General features: G+C 31.1%; 2 protein-coding genes and 1 non-coding gene across 3 annotated transcripts; 1 reads left to right on the forward strand and 2 right to left on the reverse strand.

Annotated features, from left to right (window-relative positions):
* Positions 1–1,030: 1,030 nt before the first annotated feature.
* Positions 1,031–1,827, reverse strand: LOC115698056 (peptidyl-prolyl cis-trans isomerase FKBP16-3, chloroplastic-like). The gene is made up of 2 exons (XM_030625239.2): positions 1,772–1,827; positions 1,031–1,677 (listed from the first exon to the last, which is right to left on the reverse strand). Exons 1-2 carry the CDS (start codon positions 1,806–1,808, stop codon positions 1,412–1,414), a joined length of 303 nt encoding a protein of 100 aa, XP_030481099.1. The 5' UTR covers positions 1,809–1,827; the 3' UTR covers positions 1,031–1,411.
* A 2,554-nt stretch (positions 1,828–4,381) lies between these two features.
* Positions 4,382–6,274, forward strand: LOC133039597 (uncharacterized). The gene has a single exon (XM_061118493.1). The coding sequence runs from the start codon at positions 4,382–4,384 to the stop codon at positions 6,272–6,274; it is 1,893 nt and encodes a 630-aa protein (XP_060974476.1).
* A 10,097-nt stretch (positions 6,275–16,371) lies between these two features.
* LOC115698420 (small nucleolar RNA R71) lies at positions 16,372–16,478 on the reverse strand. The gene has a single exon (XR_009683538.1). It is a non-coding gene; the product is annotated as a small nucleolar RNA R71 (small nucleolar RNA).
* Between the last annotated feature and the right edge of the window lie 1,404 nt (positions 16,479–17,882).

The raw sequence follows: 17,882 nt of genomic DNA on the forward strand, positions 1-17,882 counted from the left end.
GGCTCTGCTGGTTTCGGTGGGATTAGCCTTTCATCAGGCGCATCAGACTCGAGTTGATTCAGTTGCCTCCGTAGTTCACTAAGATTAGAGCTGATTTCTAAACGTAGAACATAACATCATTATCTTTAATACCGAGCGTGAAATGCTGCCAAGTGAGCATAATATGCTGGAGGAACAATAAATTATTATACTTAAACAAACTGATACGTTATTTTCTAACTAACTAACCTATTTTAAAGCTAGATATTAGGATGAATTTGAATTTGAATAACAATAAAATTGCCAGATGAAAAAAAAATAAGAATAAAAAAGAGATTATATATCATTAAAATATTTAAGATATTTATATTTAAAAATAATAAAACCCTAAATAAAACCTAAATATCTCCCCATATATAGTTCTGTCGATATATGCTTCCTTCTGTCAATATATTTCTGCCAAAAAAAATAGAACTCATCCGAAACCTCAATATCTATATCTATATATTATTATGAAAAGTAAAGATTTTTGGATTGAAGAGCTTTGAAAAACAAGGACTGAAAGACAAAAAGGTATAATGTATATTTATATGTTTAGATTAGATATAGTAATGTATGTATGATATGTGTGGATACTGATTGAAATTTATGATGAATAACATAAATTTCTTTATAATAGGTGTGTGAGGCCATTTTTGAAGGAAAATTTCCAAATCGAGGCAATTGGAGGACTTGATCACAATAAGGTATATTGTTTGTTTATTTAAATGTTTTGATAAATGGATACTGTTTTTTTTTTTGACTCTCAGCCTTTAATTCAAACGACAGCCCTTTTATTAAAGAGCTACAAGTCGTATTATAAACACATAAACACAGCCACTAAAGATTAACCCTAGCCGTTCTCCTTCTTTGTTCTTCTCTGAAGAACACAGAGACATCAACAAAAACAACCCAGAAATTAATCCTTGCCGCCCGGTTCGAAATACCCCAAACAGAGCCTCCTTCTTCGTTGTTCTTCTTTGAAGAACACGAAGAACAACCCTCTTACAAACCCAGAAAATAAAACCCAGCAGCACCCCTTTCTAAACCGATTCTAACCCAGAAAATCCCAAGCAGAAAAATAAAAAACAGACAGCATCAACAAATTAATTTATATATAAATTAAGATTTAGATATTAATCAAATTATGAAAGTGAATAAAATACCTTTCTTAGAAATTCTCAATTAAGCAAATAGCTTCCTTTGCTCCTTTGACAGAAACTACCAATCTTTTTTCTTTGAGAGTACCAATCCAAGTGAAAGAAAGAAAACAATACCCATGCAGATAATATAGTGTCCTACTCCTAATTTGGTCTGCCTAAGTGGTAAACATATCAAATATAGTAAAACAATACCCAAAAAAAATTGTTTACAGATAAAGGGGTAGGTAATCTCACCATACATTTTCAAGCTCCTTTTCACAAGCAACATCACAGAGCTTAGGCTTGTCCTCAGGAGGCAACCCAGCTCCATTGGCTGCAAATGACTCAACAAACAGACTTGAAGCTCCAAGCATCAATCCAATCACTTCCCTTCTTCTCTTACTTAGCTTAATTTCATCGCAATTTGAAGCCTTGAGTTCCAAATTAGAACATCTCACAACCCCACTTGAAAATTTCCTACTACAAATCCCTTGAGAGCTATCAAATGGGCTTTTACCTAATACACAAATTGAATTTGTACAGAATGTAACAAAAAAAGTAGGAAATGGGATATATGAATAATTCAAGTCAAAATAGAAAGTGGGTTTTACCTAATGGAAGCAGCAGAGTTGAAGAAGAAGATGCCATTAGTACGAGAAACTCAAAATTTGAGTCTGTAACGTTCAGAAACGGATAATATATCACTGCCATCAAGAAAAAAAAAACATGGTAAAATATTGAACCAAGCATATTATGAATAATTTCAAACCAGAAATATAACTGAAATCACAAAAATAAATTATAAAAGATATAGTAATTAAATAATATGTAGACCCATAGAACAGTAAAGAAAAATCTCCCAACCCAATCAAGCAGAATAACCAAAAGTAGGGGAGAAGCTGCGCCATCATCGTCTGCGAGTGGGGGAGCTGGAGTCGTCTTCTTCGAGTCGTCTGTTGTCGTCGACTCTTCTGGGCTTGGTCAGAGATGAGCCGATAGAACTGGAGAGTGATACGATGTAAGTACTGGATCTGATCCCTGAGAGAGTGTGCGAGAAGGAGAGGAAACGAGAGAGTGTGCGAGAAGGAAAGGAAACGAGAGAGTGTGCGGTTGAAGAAGCTGATAGCTGGATCGATCCAGTGATGAAATTAGGGTTTTTTTACCCAAATTAATATGAGTTTTTGGCAATTGGTACTGAAAAAAAATTAAAAAAAAATAAATAGTGTTTAATAATAAAATTTTATTAATATTTTATTTTATATAAAATTTATTTATTTAATTGTATTAAATTTTTTTAATTTTTTTTCTCAATTTATATTTTTAAAAAGACTTAAGTTTTTTTAATTTTTTTTTCCAATTTATATTTTTAAAATATTTATTTATATATTTTTGAAAAATAATTCTAGTGAAAATTCTTTTTTTTTTTAATTTTAATTAAAAATTAAAAAGTGTTAGTAGTTAATATTTGAATAAAAAAAATATAATTTTTTTTATAATATAATTACTTTTAAAAAATATTCAGTAATATTATTTTTTTATTGTTTTTTTTAAATTTGGTCATATTGTTTCTTTGGATTTTTTTTTGAAATATTTGCACCAACAACTATTATTATTAAATTATTTAAGAATTTACCCTTACCTATTTTAATACTCACAATTTAGGCATTTCTTTTTTATAGGTATACCAATGTATATTTATTGCTTCTCTCTCCTAAACTCTGCCTACATGCTAGCATTTTTTTTTTTTCTTTTTCTAGACAGTAGCTTTTTTTTTTTAATAAAAATCTTATTTTTTCAAAATAACAGTAAACTAGGTTGATCAGATATTTTTTTTTTTACATTCTATTCTTTTTTTTTTATTATTATTTTACATTCTTTTTTGTTTTTTAATCTAATTAGTAGTTTTAGAAAAAAAATAATTATATGTATCAACGTGAATTGTATTTATGAAATTTTCTTAGACCATTTTATTGTTTTAAATACCGCTACACGCCTACTAAAATTAAAAATTAACCATATGTTTTTCTTTTACATTTTATTGACTCTCTTAGTGCAATCAGATTTTTTTTAAAAAAAAAAAAATTATGTGAATAAACGACACAAATTGTTATTATTCTCAGTTTCTTTATTTTTTTTTATTTCTAAAGTTTTTTCGGCCACGCAATTTATTATTTGGACACAAAAATTACACTATTATAATCTATTTTTTAAAGTGATCATTTTGACATGTTAGAAGCATATATTTTTCTGCTACAAAAAAAAATGACTAAAATTAAAAGTTAGACTAAGGTTTCTTAAACAACAAAATAACACACTATAATTTAAAATCTAAACAAGAAATTATAAGTCTCCTTCAATATTTATCTTTTTACTTTTTTTTTCCTTTTTGTTTACTTCTTCTTTTTCTGACATTATTATCTTCTTCATTTATTTATTAATTTGTTTTTTTGAAAAAATCTTCTTCATTTATTATTATTTTTTTATTATTCTTTTTCTCTAAATTTATTATTTCTCTTAGTTTTTTTTTTTTATTTTTTCTCTAACATTTAGATATCTCTCTTACATTTTAGTATGTGTTAAAAGAAACTTTTTTGCTCCTTTTTTATATTTTGTAACAAAAAGTAATAAAATTTAAAATTTAATAAACTTTAACATATCAAGTAACATCATAACTTAACTTAAAGTCTTTTGTTATTTTGTATTTAAAAGTTAGAATATAGTATACTAATAATAAATTTATTTAATAAAAAGAATTTAATATGTTAATAAAAAAACTTATAAAGTTACCAAATAGTATCTAAAACATAATAGAATTAGTTACAATATGAAAATTATTATATATATATTAATTTTAAAGTTGTGTGATCAAAATAAGCAACCAAATGTGTATGAGAAAAAAATTATCTTGAATTAATTTTTTTCTAATAAAAAGTAACTAATTGATATATTACTTATATCAAAAGCAACCAAAAGGTTGCTTTTTTTAAAATTTGCAAAACACTAAAATTTCTGGAAGCGAGATTTTTTTATTTTTTTCAATTTTCGGTAATTATTTTATATTTCGGTATTTATGCTGACGTGGCAATCGGTATTTGTGCAAATAATTTTCTTAAAGGTATTTTTATAAATAAAATCAATTTTAGGTATAATATTGAAAAGACCCCTTTTTTTTTCTAGTGTAACACATCATCCTCACACCTCTGAAAAGGAATAAACAAGCTATGGATAAGAGTTGGATTTCTAATAACAATAGATTGTCTGCCAAGTACAATAAGGGATTGCAAAAATTCATTAGATTATCAAGTAGTCATCTGAATGAGGAGAATAAGATTCGGTGTCCATGTGTTATGTGTATGAATTTATACTTTCATGACTTACAGACAATTGAGCGTCATATCTACGTAAAAGGGTTTTATACTCGATATGTTAACTGGGTACATCACGAGGAAGATATTTTAGAAGAAAGTGAACATGATAATAATGATGCTACTGATGTCGAAGATTTCAGTGATATTGGCGATAATAATAATGACATTGACCATGATGACAATGATGATATGATCCCAGCAATTGAAGACTTGGCTCAAGAAGTTCCTACACATAATGCTTCTGAGAATTTTGAGGATTCAAGTCATAAGGAGAAATGGAAAAACTTCCATAACTTATTTGATGAAGTAGAAAAAGAATTGTATCCTGGATGTACAAAGTTTTCAAGTTTGACTTTCATGGTTAAGCTAATGCATATAAAAGTATTGACTAGCTTGAGTATTAAAGGCTTCGACATGATTCTTGAGCTTCTTAAGGATGCATTTCCTGATGATAACAAAATCCCAAATTCTTATTATGAGGTTAAGAAAATATTGAGTGGTCTTGGTTTAGAGTGCGAAACAATAGATGTATGTAAGGATGATTGTTGTTTGTACTGGAAAAACAATAAAGATGCTACAAATTGTCCTATATGTGGTCATGAAAGATATGAGTACCAAGGAACTAAAGGAAAAAAAATACCACATAAAAAGATGCATTATTTTCCAATAACTCCCCGTTTACAACGACTTTTTATGTCAAGACACACCGCAGCAGATATGAGGTGGCACAAAGAAAAACGTGTGGATACTGAAGGTGTACTTAGACATCCGGCAGATGCAGAGGCTTGGAAAGATTTCGATAAGCAATATCCTGATTTTGCCAAAGAGCCTCGAAACATTAGGTTGGGATTTGCAACAGATGGGTTTAATCCGTTTGGTGATTTATCAAACTCATACAGCATGTGGCCAGTAATACTAATGCCATATAATATGCCACCATGGATATGCATGAAACGAGAATCTTTAATGATGGCAGTACTTATTCCTGGACGTCGTGCTCCAGGTAAGGACATAGATGTCTATTTACAACCCTTAATTGAAGAACTAAAAGAATTATGGGAGAAAGGAGTAAGAACTTTTGATGTTGTTGATAAAACATATTTTACAATGCGTGCTGCTGTGTTATGGACAATTAATGATTTCCCTGCATATGGTACTGTGTCCGGCTATAGCACTCAAGGGTATAAGGCATGTCCAGTTTGTGAGGATGACACATCTTCATTTCGAGTTAGGGGTAAGATCTCTTACATGGGACATCGTCGATATTTGTGTGCTGAACATCAGTGGCGCAATGATAAGGAATACGATGGTACAATTGAAACACGAAATCCCCCTCAAGAGTTAACAAGTGATGAAATTTTAACTAAATTAGATGGTATGTGGAAATGTAGGCCGGGTAAAAATGTTGATATTGTAAAAGATGATCAGAATCAGATGAAGAATGCAGGCTATCAAAATAAAACAAATTGGAGGCGTAAAAGTATTTTGTGGGAGTTAGCATACTGGCCCAAACTTAAACTAAGGCATAATTTGGATGTGATGCATATTGAGAAAAATATATGTGACAGTGTGGTTGGAACAATGTTTAGCATCGACGGCAAGTGTAAGGATACCGATAAGGCACGACTTGACTTACAAGATTTGAAAATTCGTAAGCAATTGCAAATGAAGAAACGGGGAAACAAGTGGGTGAAACCTACGGCTTGTTATACATTATCGATGAAGGAAACGACAAACTATTTGTAAGTTCTTGGAGTCTGTTAAATTTCCAGATGGATATGCAGCAAACTTGTCTCGAAATATAATTATGAAAGATGGGAAGATTACTGGTTTAAAAAGTCACGATTGTCATATATTATTACAGATATTGCTACCTATTTGTGTAAGGCCATACTTGAAAAAAAAAGTGATGAGTGTAATTGCTGAATTATCCTTATTTTTTCAAAAACTATGTGCGAAGACATTGTATGTGAAAGACTTAAATGATTTGGAAGAAGGCATCGTGTTCACACTTTGTAAGATGGAAAGTATTTTCCCCCCTGCCTTTTTCGATGTGATGATTCATCTAGCGGTCCACTTGCCAAAGGAAGCCAAGTTAGGTGGTCCTGTCCAAATGCGATGGATGTATTCAATTGAAAGGTAACAAAATTTTTGTTACCTTAACAAATAATGAATTTTAAAAATGTGCACTAATGTATATATTAATTATATAACCTTGTATAGGGAAATGGGTCATTTGAAAAAATATGTAAAGAACAAAGCTCGGCCTGAAGGTTCCATTGCTAAAGGATATATAATTAGTGAGGCATTAAATTTTTGTTCTATGTATCTTCATGGGATAGAAACTCGTTTCAATCGTCCAGATCGAAATCCAGATGATGTCGGAGTAAGAAGAGAATCAACATTATCCATATTCAACTTACCAACTAGACCATTTGGGAAACAATCATCAATCAGAATAAGTGAAGATGAACGAAATATGGTTCATTGGTACATTCTGAATAATTGTCCTGAATTGGAGCCATATTTGGAGTAAGTTTTCTTTAATTCATCTTAAATATATCCTAAAAAATTTATGTTGTCGTAAATAAAATAATTCTTATCTGAGAGTTACTTACTTTGAATCAGAGAACACAGATTGTTTTTACAATCTAAAGGTGTTTTGGATATTGACGAATCACAGAAAAAAAAATTTTCATCTTGGTTTGAAAATAAAGTAAGTTCGTAAATTTGTATATCTTTCAAATGGAATATGCATATTTATTCTCATTTTAACTATACAAATTATTATCTCAGGTTAAAAGAATGAATGAATGCTCATATTCTACAGCCCAAGATGATTTATATGCCATTGCAATTCAGCCTAATTTTTTAATTTGCAAGTATGCTGGTTGTATGGTTAATGGTGTTAGATATCACACAAAAACTCGAGATGAAAAACGAGTCACTCAAAATTATGGAATTCGAGTTGAGGCAGAATATAATGGGAACCTTTGTGATTTTTATGGTGTCGTCGATGAAATATGGGAAGTACATTACATCTATTTCAATAAGGTGATATTGTTCAAATGTTCTTGGTATAACACCAGTGAGAGTCCACGTAGAATCTATACGGAATATCATATGACTAGTATAAATATTAGCTCATATTGGTTTGAAGACGACCCGTTTCTTCTTGCAAATCAAGTTAATCCAGTATTCTATTTAGATGACATTAAAAAAGGAGAAAATTGGAAAGTGGTGCAAAAGGTAAACCATCGTCATATTTGGGAAATACCATCAGAGCCTGAAGTTGATGATGGAGAACGAGTTGTCCAGAATCGTGAAGCATATCAAGAAGATTCCTCAAACAACATTAATCTCACATTGGATTCTTCAAACAACATGGACGACGTTCTTATTCGAAAAGATATTGATGAAGTTGAAATTGATGAGTTATTGATTGACTCCCCAAAAGATCAAAATAATCAAGTTCAACACGAATTAAACATTGATGATATTGATGAAGAAGCACTACTTAGTGGTTCAGATTCTGAAACTGACTGTGATGAAAGTGATTAATATAAAGGGTGTGTAAATAACTTTATTTTGTTAATGGGATAATTTAATATTAGCTACTAATAATTTATCATTTCAGATTTTATTATGTCAAGTAGTACGAGAAAAGGTAGTTCAAAACGGTGACGCACTGATACTTCAGATCAACCCTTGAGTAGTACGAGAAGATTTAGCTCTAAACGGGCACACAATGATACTCAATCACCATCAGATTCACCGCAATCCTTGACACCTTCTACTGATGACCCTTCAACAGTTCCATTACATGATGAACAACGTCAATCTTCAAAAGGTACAAAATTTTATCATCACTCTTATTTTGGAAAAAAATACATTTATAAATACTTATTAATTATATATTTTTCTTACAAAAAATAGAAATACAAAAGAACGTACGTGGTCCTACTCGTGGAGATCGCTTAAGCCGTGAACTGAAGAATGACAAAATAACTAATTTAACTATTACCTATAATAAGGGCGAGCTTCGAGTTTATGGTGATAATGCTTCTGATTTTACAACTAATGTTGGCGTAAATGTACGCCATCATGCTCCATTGCAATATAGTGGTTGGAGCAAAGTTCCACCTGCAGAAAAAAAAAAGCTGTATATGCTCGTATACAGGTACATTTGTTAATATATTCATTTTTCAATATTTTTTTTAATTAGGTAATTTTATATTTATTTATTCAAAACTTATGCAGGATGTATTCAAATTGGACTTTGCAAAAGATCCATATCTTAAGGTAATTTGTGATGAATATTGCAAAAATGCATACAGCAATCATCGTCATAATTGTCACCGACATTATAAAAAAATGATCGAGGAAGGAAAAAATCCATTAGAGCATCGACCTACGAGTTTGGTGATAAAAGAAGCTGACTGGAAATGGATGTGCACTGCATGTTTCTCCAGCGAAGAGTGGAAGGTATCATAATGTCTATTTCATCATATAAATTTTTAATTTTTTTAAAAAATTATTAATGTCAATTACTTTTTTTTTTGCAGAAAAAGTCTGTGGCTGGCTCAAAAAATAGATCAAAAGTAAAATTTATGCATAGGGGTGGAAGTAAATCATTTACTCAACACTTACATGAGACGGTAAAAATAATTTATTATTACTAATTAATTTTAAATTACTATGTATAAGTTTTAAAATTTTTTTCACTTAATTATTTCAGAAGTCTACACCGGTAATGGATGTAGATGAAGGACAATCAAAGTCTATTAAAGCTGGAGAGATTGAAACATTCAAAAAAACTCACTACACAGAAAAAAATGGATGGATCAACCAAATTGCTGAGGAAAAATATGTATGCAACACATTCACTATAAGTTAATAACATTTTCTCCACTATTTACATTTTATATAAATATATTACACAATTTTTTTTATCTTTGTAGAAAGAGATGATTGAGTTACGTGAAGATCAACTTAATCAACTCGAAGCTGGTACATTAATAATGGTAGACGATGCTGCTATCTATAGACAAGTTTTAGGTGATGCTAAGTATGGATGGCTAAGAGGGACTGGACCTGTAATAGGAAAAAAATTATCAATAGAGTTATCATCTAAATCCAAGGAGCTTCAAGAACAACGCATTGAAAAATTAGAAAAAATCATCAAAGATTTTACCAGTGAAAAAGATGGTGTTTTTGAAAAATATCTTCAAGAAAAAGTGGACAAGCGGGTTGAATCATTGGAAAGAAAATTCTTGGAAGGACATAAATTTCAATCATCATCAAATAAAGAGACAAATCCACCACAACAGTGGCCAACTCCACTAACAATGGTTTTTTCTTTTTTTTTTTATTTAAAATAATATTGATTTTACTACTATTATAACTAATTCTTCTATGTTGTTTGTAGGATAAAACTTATAGATTAACTTTGGGAGACGGTGATGTAGTTGCTATTGGTGAAATTTTTCCGGGAAAACAAGTTCATGGGAAAGATTTGGAAAAAGGCAATGTACGAGTACGCATAATTGAATGTTTGAATGAAAATGCTCGTCTTCATGTCCATGTTCGTGATGATTTAATCTTCGTAAAAGATGCAGTCCAAAGCTTTGTTGCATGGCCGGAACACTTAATCATCTTTGGTGATTCTGAGGTAAAAGAAAATAGTTTGATTTGTATTTAGCCTTTCTATTATAATTATTTATTGTTTAATAATATTTTAGGCATTAAAAACTATGGAGAAAAATGAACATTTATCTCCACACATGCCAACTCAGAAAGCTTCAACAAGTTCGATGAATGTGAAAGACTCTCCTGTTCCATTTGTTATGCCCAAAATCATCCCAAGGAGCGTCAAAGCTATATTGTTAAGTGTTCAATATCGCAAAAGTAGAGAAGAGTATCGTATTGAAATGGATCCAAATATTTTTGGGTACGATCAAGATTTGTATATTGAACCTAAAGATATAGTTCATCTTGGCACAAATGTTGAGATTGGAGCTGAGTGTATCGCATTTTATATAAGGTAAGAGATTTTTTTATCATATTTTTTAATCGCACACTTAATAACATTATTTAATTTGGTATTGTTATAATGTTTAGGATCTTACATGAAAGGTTAAAAAATTCAAAAAGAGAGAAGTATTTTCGTTTTATTCATCCAAGTTGGGCTTCTATAGTGGGATCCTATTTGCAGCAAAATGTAGAATCAATAGCAGATCGATTAGCAAGCGCAGGGGAGATGCAACTTTCATTGATCCCTATTAATTTAGGGTAAGATTAACTTAAATTATTATTTTAGCTATATAGTAATATATTTATATATTAAAATTTTTTCTTCCATCACTAGTTATCATTGGGTGCTAATAATAATTGATCCATCACGTGAGATGTGTTTCTGGCTCAATCCAACTGGAGAACTACCAAGTGATACCATTAACAATTTTATCGCAATGTAAGTGAATAATATTTTTATCATTAGTATAATAAGCATCAAATTAAAATTTAAATGTAATAGTGTTGATGTTAATTTGTTTATTATTTAGGATTTTTGACTATTACAATGCTTCAAAAAAGAAAACTCCAAGAGCAGCTGGTATTATATGGAAAATTATAAAAGTGAGTAGTCTTTATCTCTCAAAATATATAATAAATTTTTGTATTTCACAAATATTTAATGATTTTACAACAAAATATTACTTTTAATTATTTATTTTAAGAGATTCTTACACATCTATATAAATGTGCAGTGTCCTCGACAACCCAAACACTTTGAATGTGGATATTATGTTATGAAATACATGCGGGATTTATGCATGGATTCAAGACCTCTCAATTGGTTAAATACTAATGTATATGAAATATACATCTTTTTCAATATATATATATAAATAATATTTAAGTTCACTAATATTTATTAATATTTTTTTTTCAGTGCAACAATAGAATGGAAAATTATTACACAAATGAAGAAATTGATGAAATTCGAATAGAGTGGGCCGATGCATTCATAGAATTGATTTAATATTTTATTATGTTTTTATTCATTTTTATTGAACAAATGAATCATACTATATTCATTAATTATTTAATTTATACATTATCATTTTATTTTATTTGTTTATATTAATATTTTAGTTTATCTTTTTTCTCTTCTATTTTTCAACACTCTTTAGAAGTTTTAATAAAGCAACGATATAAGTTTTTATTTTGTGAGAAAATTATAATTCTACTCTTTAAAATTTTTTATTTTTAAAATAATATTTAGTAATACTGTTTGTATTAGGTGCGAACCTAATTATAATTAATTTTAATTTTTTTAAAAAATACATGCAAATTGTATATATTTACGAAATTAATAATTTAGGTAATAAATGCAATAAAGGATAAAAATAAATAAAATAATTTCACTAAAATTAATAAAAAAATTACATAAATAATTTACGTTCATTGGAGAAACATTAAAAATAATATTTATATTTTAGTAAAAAAATCAATTATTTACTGTATTTTCTAATATTTAGTATAACAATTTTATAAATAATAATTATATTTTTACTCTAATAAATGAATTAGTAGGTAACAAAATATTATATTTTATTAAATATAAAATACAAAAGTGGTAAATAATATTTTTATACAAGAAAAAATAATTGCTGAGTATTGATTGCGAGAAGAAATATGTTTCTACTAAAAAATGCATATGGTAGCAAAAATTAGTAACTGAAAATATTATTTTGCTACTAAACACAATTGGTAGTAAAATTGGTAGCAAAAAATACAAAGATCTTTTGCTATTAAGAAATATGGTAGTTAAATTGGTAGCTAAACACAAAAATTTTGCTACCAAAATTTATTGGTAGCTAAAAATCACAATTGCCTACTAAATAATTTGGCAGTAGAAATATTTGGTCTTATTTGTTTGGTATTGGCTACTAAGAAATTTTGCTACTAAAATTTGGTAGCAATAAGCTACATTTTGCTACCAATAAAATTTGGTAGCTAAAAGCATGGTAGCTAAAAGATATTTTTCTTGTAGTAGGGAGTTGCCCAATTTAGTTTTAGGGCAAGTGGGAGATTGTTAGAGTTTATGCTCTGAAAAAGCCTGTAAAGATATTACTGATTATTAAAGAAAGAGTTAGATATTTGATATATGTTGAATGTTAAGTTATTAATATTTATTATTGAATAATATATATTAAATATCAAAAAATTCCTTATTCATATATGAGACTGTGGCTTGTAGTTGTACAGAGAACTAAGACCACTTAGCTATGAATAAAACAACCAGTGACATATTAAAGTTATGGAATCTTTAATCAATGGTTGCTAGTACGGTTCATTAATGTCTGTTCTACGGTGCAAGTAATCTTGGTTCAAATTACTAATGTAGCGAGACATCTAAGTGAAGATACTATATATAATAGAGATTATATATAACAAGGACCGATATAAATAAAACTATCGTTATTAACATGTTATTTATCATAAAGACCTAATTCATATCAGAACAATGATCAATAGTAGATCGCCATATATCCTGAGTTATCATGAACTCATGTTCATGTTATTAGTTTCTTTGATTCACTCGTTAAAGTGTCTCAAAGAATATGATTCTTGCAATTTCTATTTTTGGAATCTATTAATATGGATAGCTAGGAAAATGATGTACAATTAAGGAATCCTTACTTTCCTAACGGATCGAATGTTGATTCGTTTTAAGTGTTAATTCTGGAACTGGAATGTTGTGCACAAATTCAGATGGGATCTTAAATTATACTACCACTAGTGAATTAATGGTACTAAAGGATAAAGAAATAATTAGAAGGGTAAAATGGTATTTTGACCAAAACTAATTACGAACCAACACATGGAGGGCTAATCACTGGAATTGATTATATCAATGGACACTGCAGCTAAACTTTGTTTTTTTTTTTTAAAATGCAGTTAAACTTAGTAAATATATTTCTATAATTACTAAGAGTGCAATTTTATATTTATAGTGGAGTAATCATGGAATTAATATACATGAGATTATTTGGTTGATGAGACTCAATAAATAATCTAGTTTATTGGAGCTATGAATTATAGGTCCATGGTCCCCGAATTGCCACCTTAAAATACTATCAAGGGTAGGGATAAATAGTTGTACAAAGATGTTCAGAAAAATTTATTTTGAATTGGAAAAATAGTAATTATTTATTTTTTAATAAATAAATAATTTTTTCAAATTTTTTAAATAGGGAAAAGAAAAAAATTGTTAAGACAAAGTTTGTCGAGACATGAGTTGTGAGGACAAAAGACACCAACCTTATCCTAAAGATAAGTGTAGGTGCCTATAGCATTATGCTAACTCTATAGAGTTTATCTTTTTGGGTTAATTAATTCAATTAGATAAATATCTAATTTAAAAAGTGGTTATAAATATTTCAAGGTTTTTGAGATATTGTCTCAAGTGGTTGAGAGATTCCCTCATAAATATCAGTAAGCAAATTTGGTTACAGATATTTATTTATTTAAGAAGATAAATAACGATTTAATTAAAAGGATTTAACTACTATAAATAGGAGCCTGAATTGAGAAATCCAACCCACACTTCTCACTTCTTCTGAACTATTATTTTTGAAATACATAGAGAGAAAAAGCAAATTGTTTTTCACTCAATTATTCTTGCTCATGTGTTGAGAACTTAACAAGAACAAGGGTTGTACACTTTATTCTAATAGCTCAAACTACTCCTTATGTGTGGCAGATCGATTTGGAAGACACTGTTGTGAGTCCAATTGCAATTTTCTCATCACCTAGATTAAGGGATATAAGTTACAAGAAGTTTTGAGAATATCTTGATAGGCTTCAAGAGGTATACTCTAAATTTATTATTTTGATTTAATGTACACAAATCTAGAGATCCTAGGGGCTATGGTACAATGTGTTAGGCTAAAATTAGTCTAAGATTCGGGTCATATTTCGGTTAGTTTTCACTCTTTGTTTCTAGTTTTAGGGCTATATTACGCTTGATTCTTTTGTTTCAGGTCCTCGGGCATTTAAAGAAAGTATGTACAAGAATTGAGGAAAAATGGTGAAAGAATCGAGAAGAAAAACCAAAATTGGTGTCGCTACCTGTTCCCGTCGCGACGGGAAATTTGCCAGTCGCGACGGGAACTGGCAGAAAGTTTCAAAAAAATTCGAAGTTGAACTCCCGTCGCGACGGGGGCTTTGCCAGTCGCGACGGGGACCCTTATGACGGGATTTTTGGGCAATTTCGTAATTTCACAAATTTTAAAGATGAGAATTGGTTTAAATAGTAAGGGTTCGTGAAAATTAGAGAGTATTCAGAATTGGAGCCCTAGAAACAAAGGAGGAGGCTAGAAGAGCGACTTGTGGCGACCCGGATCAATTGCTTCAGCTAGTTCTTTCTCTTCTCTTTAATCTTTCTATGCTATTTTCTGTTTCAATGTTAATTATGGATTTGATTATGGATGTTTTGAACTAAACTCCTATTTAGGGAGAATGATGAATGTTGTTTAAGTTTTTCCTAGTTAATGAATAATTGCCATTCCTCCATCTTGATTGTGAACACTATTCATATTTGTGTTTAATTTCCATGTGCAAGATTGATCACCTTTTACATGTTTTATGATCTCAATTCGAAATCTGAAAAGTGAGAATTGAGAATGCTAAAATTGGATAGTCTAGGTTTTGATGTGAAACGAAAGTATTTACATAGCCTTTGTGACATTTAGATTATTGCTTAATGCTGATTTCATGTTAGTTTAATTAAGAGATTAATTAGAGAGCATGAGATTTAGAACCTAGAAGATCTGAAAAGAGCTAGGTTAATTTATAATCTGTCATTCACTTCAAGAGAAGGATAGCATTTAGACATTAACATTGGTAACTTAACAACAGGATTCGTCTCCCTATTTTCTTATCTTGATTAATCTTCCTTTATTATTTTTAATTTTCTGAATCGTCTTATTTAAAGTATTCTTTTACCAGATAGAATCAATAGTATAATTTAGTAGTAATTAGTCCAATTCCCTGTGGTTCGACCTCACCTGTGTGAGTTTACTACTTGATTGCGTATACTTGCGTAGTGATTATAATTTTCGTAACAAGTTTTTGGCGCCGTTGCCGGGGAATTGTATAAAGATTAATATTACCCAAAATTATACTAACTTCTACTTTGGTTTATTTTTCTTGCTAATTACTAATCTTTTTCTTGCAATATTTTCTTTATCTATTGCAGGAATCCTAGTGTATGCGCCGTCAAGGACAAGCAGTCATATTACCAGTTGATCCTGAAATCGAGAAAACTTGTAGGAGAAACTGAAAGAACAAGAGGCAAGAAAGAGTTTCAGCAATTGCTGAAACAACAGAAATCATGGCTGCTAATGTGAATGCGAATGTTGTAAATAACGGCAATAATGGTGGTGCCGTGGAAGACCAAGCTAATGGTCGTAGCTTGAGAGATTACATTCTCCCTACTCTGACGGGAGTGCAGTCATGTATCAGGCCACCGGCAGTGGATGCGAATAACTTTGAGATCAAACCTGCCATACTTCAAATGGTGCAGTCTTCAGTTCAGTTTGGTGGCCTCCCTTCTGAAGATCCTAATCTGCATCTCTCGAACTTCATGGAACTTTGTGAGACTTTTAAAGTCAATGGAGTTAGTGATGATGCCATTCGTTTGAGACTGTTTCCATTCTCACTTAGAGAAAGAGCCAAGAGTTGGTTAATCTCCTTGCCACCAAATTCCATAGCAACATGGACAGACTTAGCAACTAAATTTCTGTCTAAGTTCTTTCCCCCGAGAAAGTCCGCTAAGGCCGCGAGGAGAGATCAACAATTTCTGTCAACAAGAGAATGAGTCTCTCTATGAGTCTTGGGAGAGGTTCAAGGACTTAATCAGAAAGTGTCCTCATCATGGTATTGAGAAGTGGATGCTGGTTCATAATTTCTATAACGGGTTGGTTGGTAACACTAGAACTCTAATAGATGCAGCAGCTGGCGGAGCCTTTATGAGAAAGAGTGCTAATGAGGCGTATGATCTATTGGAGGAGATGGCTCTAAACAACCAGCAATGGCCAACTGAAAGGAGTCAATCTAAGAAGGTAGCTGGTGTGTTAGAGGTTGATGCCATTACAAAGCTGACAGCTCAGGTTGAGGCCCTAACAAAGCTGATCGCAGTGCAAGCCAAACAAGCTCAAGTGGTTCGTGAGATATGTGGAGGTCCCCATCACTTTTCTGAGTGTCAGGCAGATGTGGATGATTTGCCAATGGATCAAGCAAAAGCCATTGGAAACTATTCCCAAAACAATAATTATGGGCACAACCAACAGGGGTTCTACCAGCAGAGAAACCAGCCCCAACAAAACCAACAACAGCTGCAACAACAAAGTTCTAGTGGAGGCTCCACTATCCAAGCTGATTTATTGCTCCAATTCATGATGGAAACTAGAGCCTCTATTAAAACTCTAGAAACTAAAATGGAACAATTGGCTACTCAAGTGGAAAAACAAGCTCAAGGAAATTCGCCTAGCACTAATGATGCAAAAGGAAGAGAACAATGTAAAGCAATTTCCTTAAGGAGTGGAAAGAAATATGATGGGCCTGAGATGATACAACCAGTGGATGAAGAGATTAAAGATCAAACTGCACCAACTCAAGCATCATCAGATAAGAAGATTACTGATAGTCCAGCACCACCACAACAGTCTCCACCAATCAATATTGATCATCATGTGAAAATACCCTATCCTCAAAGACTCCGAAAGACCAATCTAGACAAGCAGTTCACAAAATTTCTAGAGGTCTTCAAAAGATTACACAACAACATTCCTTTTGCCAAAGCCTTGGAACAAATGCCCCGCTATGTGAAGTTCATGAAGGAGATATTGTCTAAGAAGAGAAAATTGGAGGACTATGAAACAGTGGCATTAACTGAGGAGTGTAGCGCCATTTTGCAAAAGAAACTACCGCCCAAGCTTAAAGATCCGAGTAGTTTCAATATTCCATGCTCTATAGGATGTTCGGTGGAAACTAAAGCTCTATGTGATCTGGGAGCAAGCATTAATCTAATGCCCTTGTCTGTCTTCAAAAGGCTAGGATTGGGAAAAGCAAAGCCCACAACAGTAACTTTACAACTAGCGGATCGTTCTTTGACTCATCCTCGTGGGATAATTGAAGATGTACTGGTGAAGGTTGGTAAGTTTATCTTCCCTGCTGATTTCCTAATTCTTGATATGGAGGAAGATTCAACTATTCCCATTATTTTGGGAAGACCATTCTTAGCCACAGGCCGAGCATTAATAGATGTTCAAAAGGGAGAGTTAAA

Source organism: Cannabis sativa, chromosome 7 (genome assembly GCF_029168945.1).
Source record: "Cannabis sativa cultivar Pink pepper isolate KNU-18-1 chromosome 7, ASM2916894v1, whole genome shotgun sequence".
In the NCBI taxonomy this organism is placed as follows: Eukaryota; Viridiplantae; Streptophyta; class Magnoliopsida; order Rosales; family Cannabaceae; genus Cannabis; species Cannabis sativa.

What these genes read in the sequence shown, in the direction of transcription:
- LOC115698056 (XM_030625239.2), bottom strand. Translation starts at nt 1,808, where the DNA reads ATGGCATCTTCTTCTTCAACTCTGCTGCTTCCATTAG. An exon ending in AACTCTGCTGCTTCCATTAG is followed by an intron (nt 1,678 to 1,771) that starts GTAAAACCCACT and finishes TTTGTGTATTAG; the next exon opens with GTAAAAGCCCATTTGATAGC.
- LOC133039597 (XM_061118493.1), top strand. Translation starts at nt 4,382, where the DNA reads ATGGATAAGAGTTGGATTTCTAATAACAATAGATTGTCTGCCAAGTAC.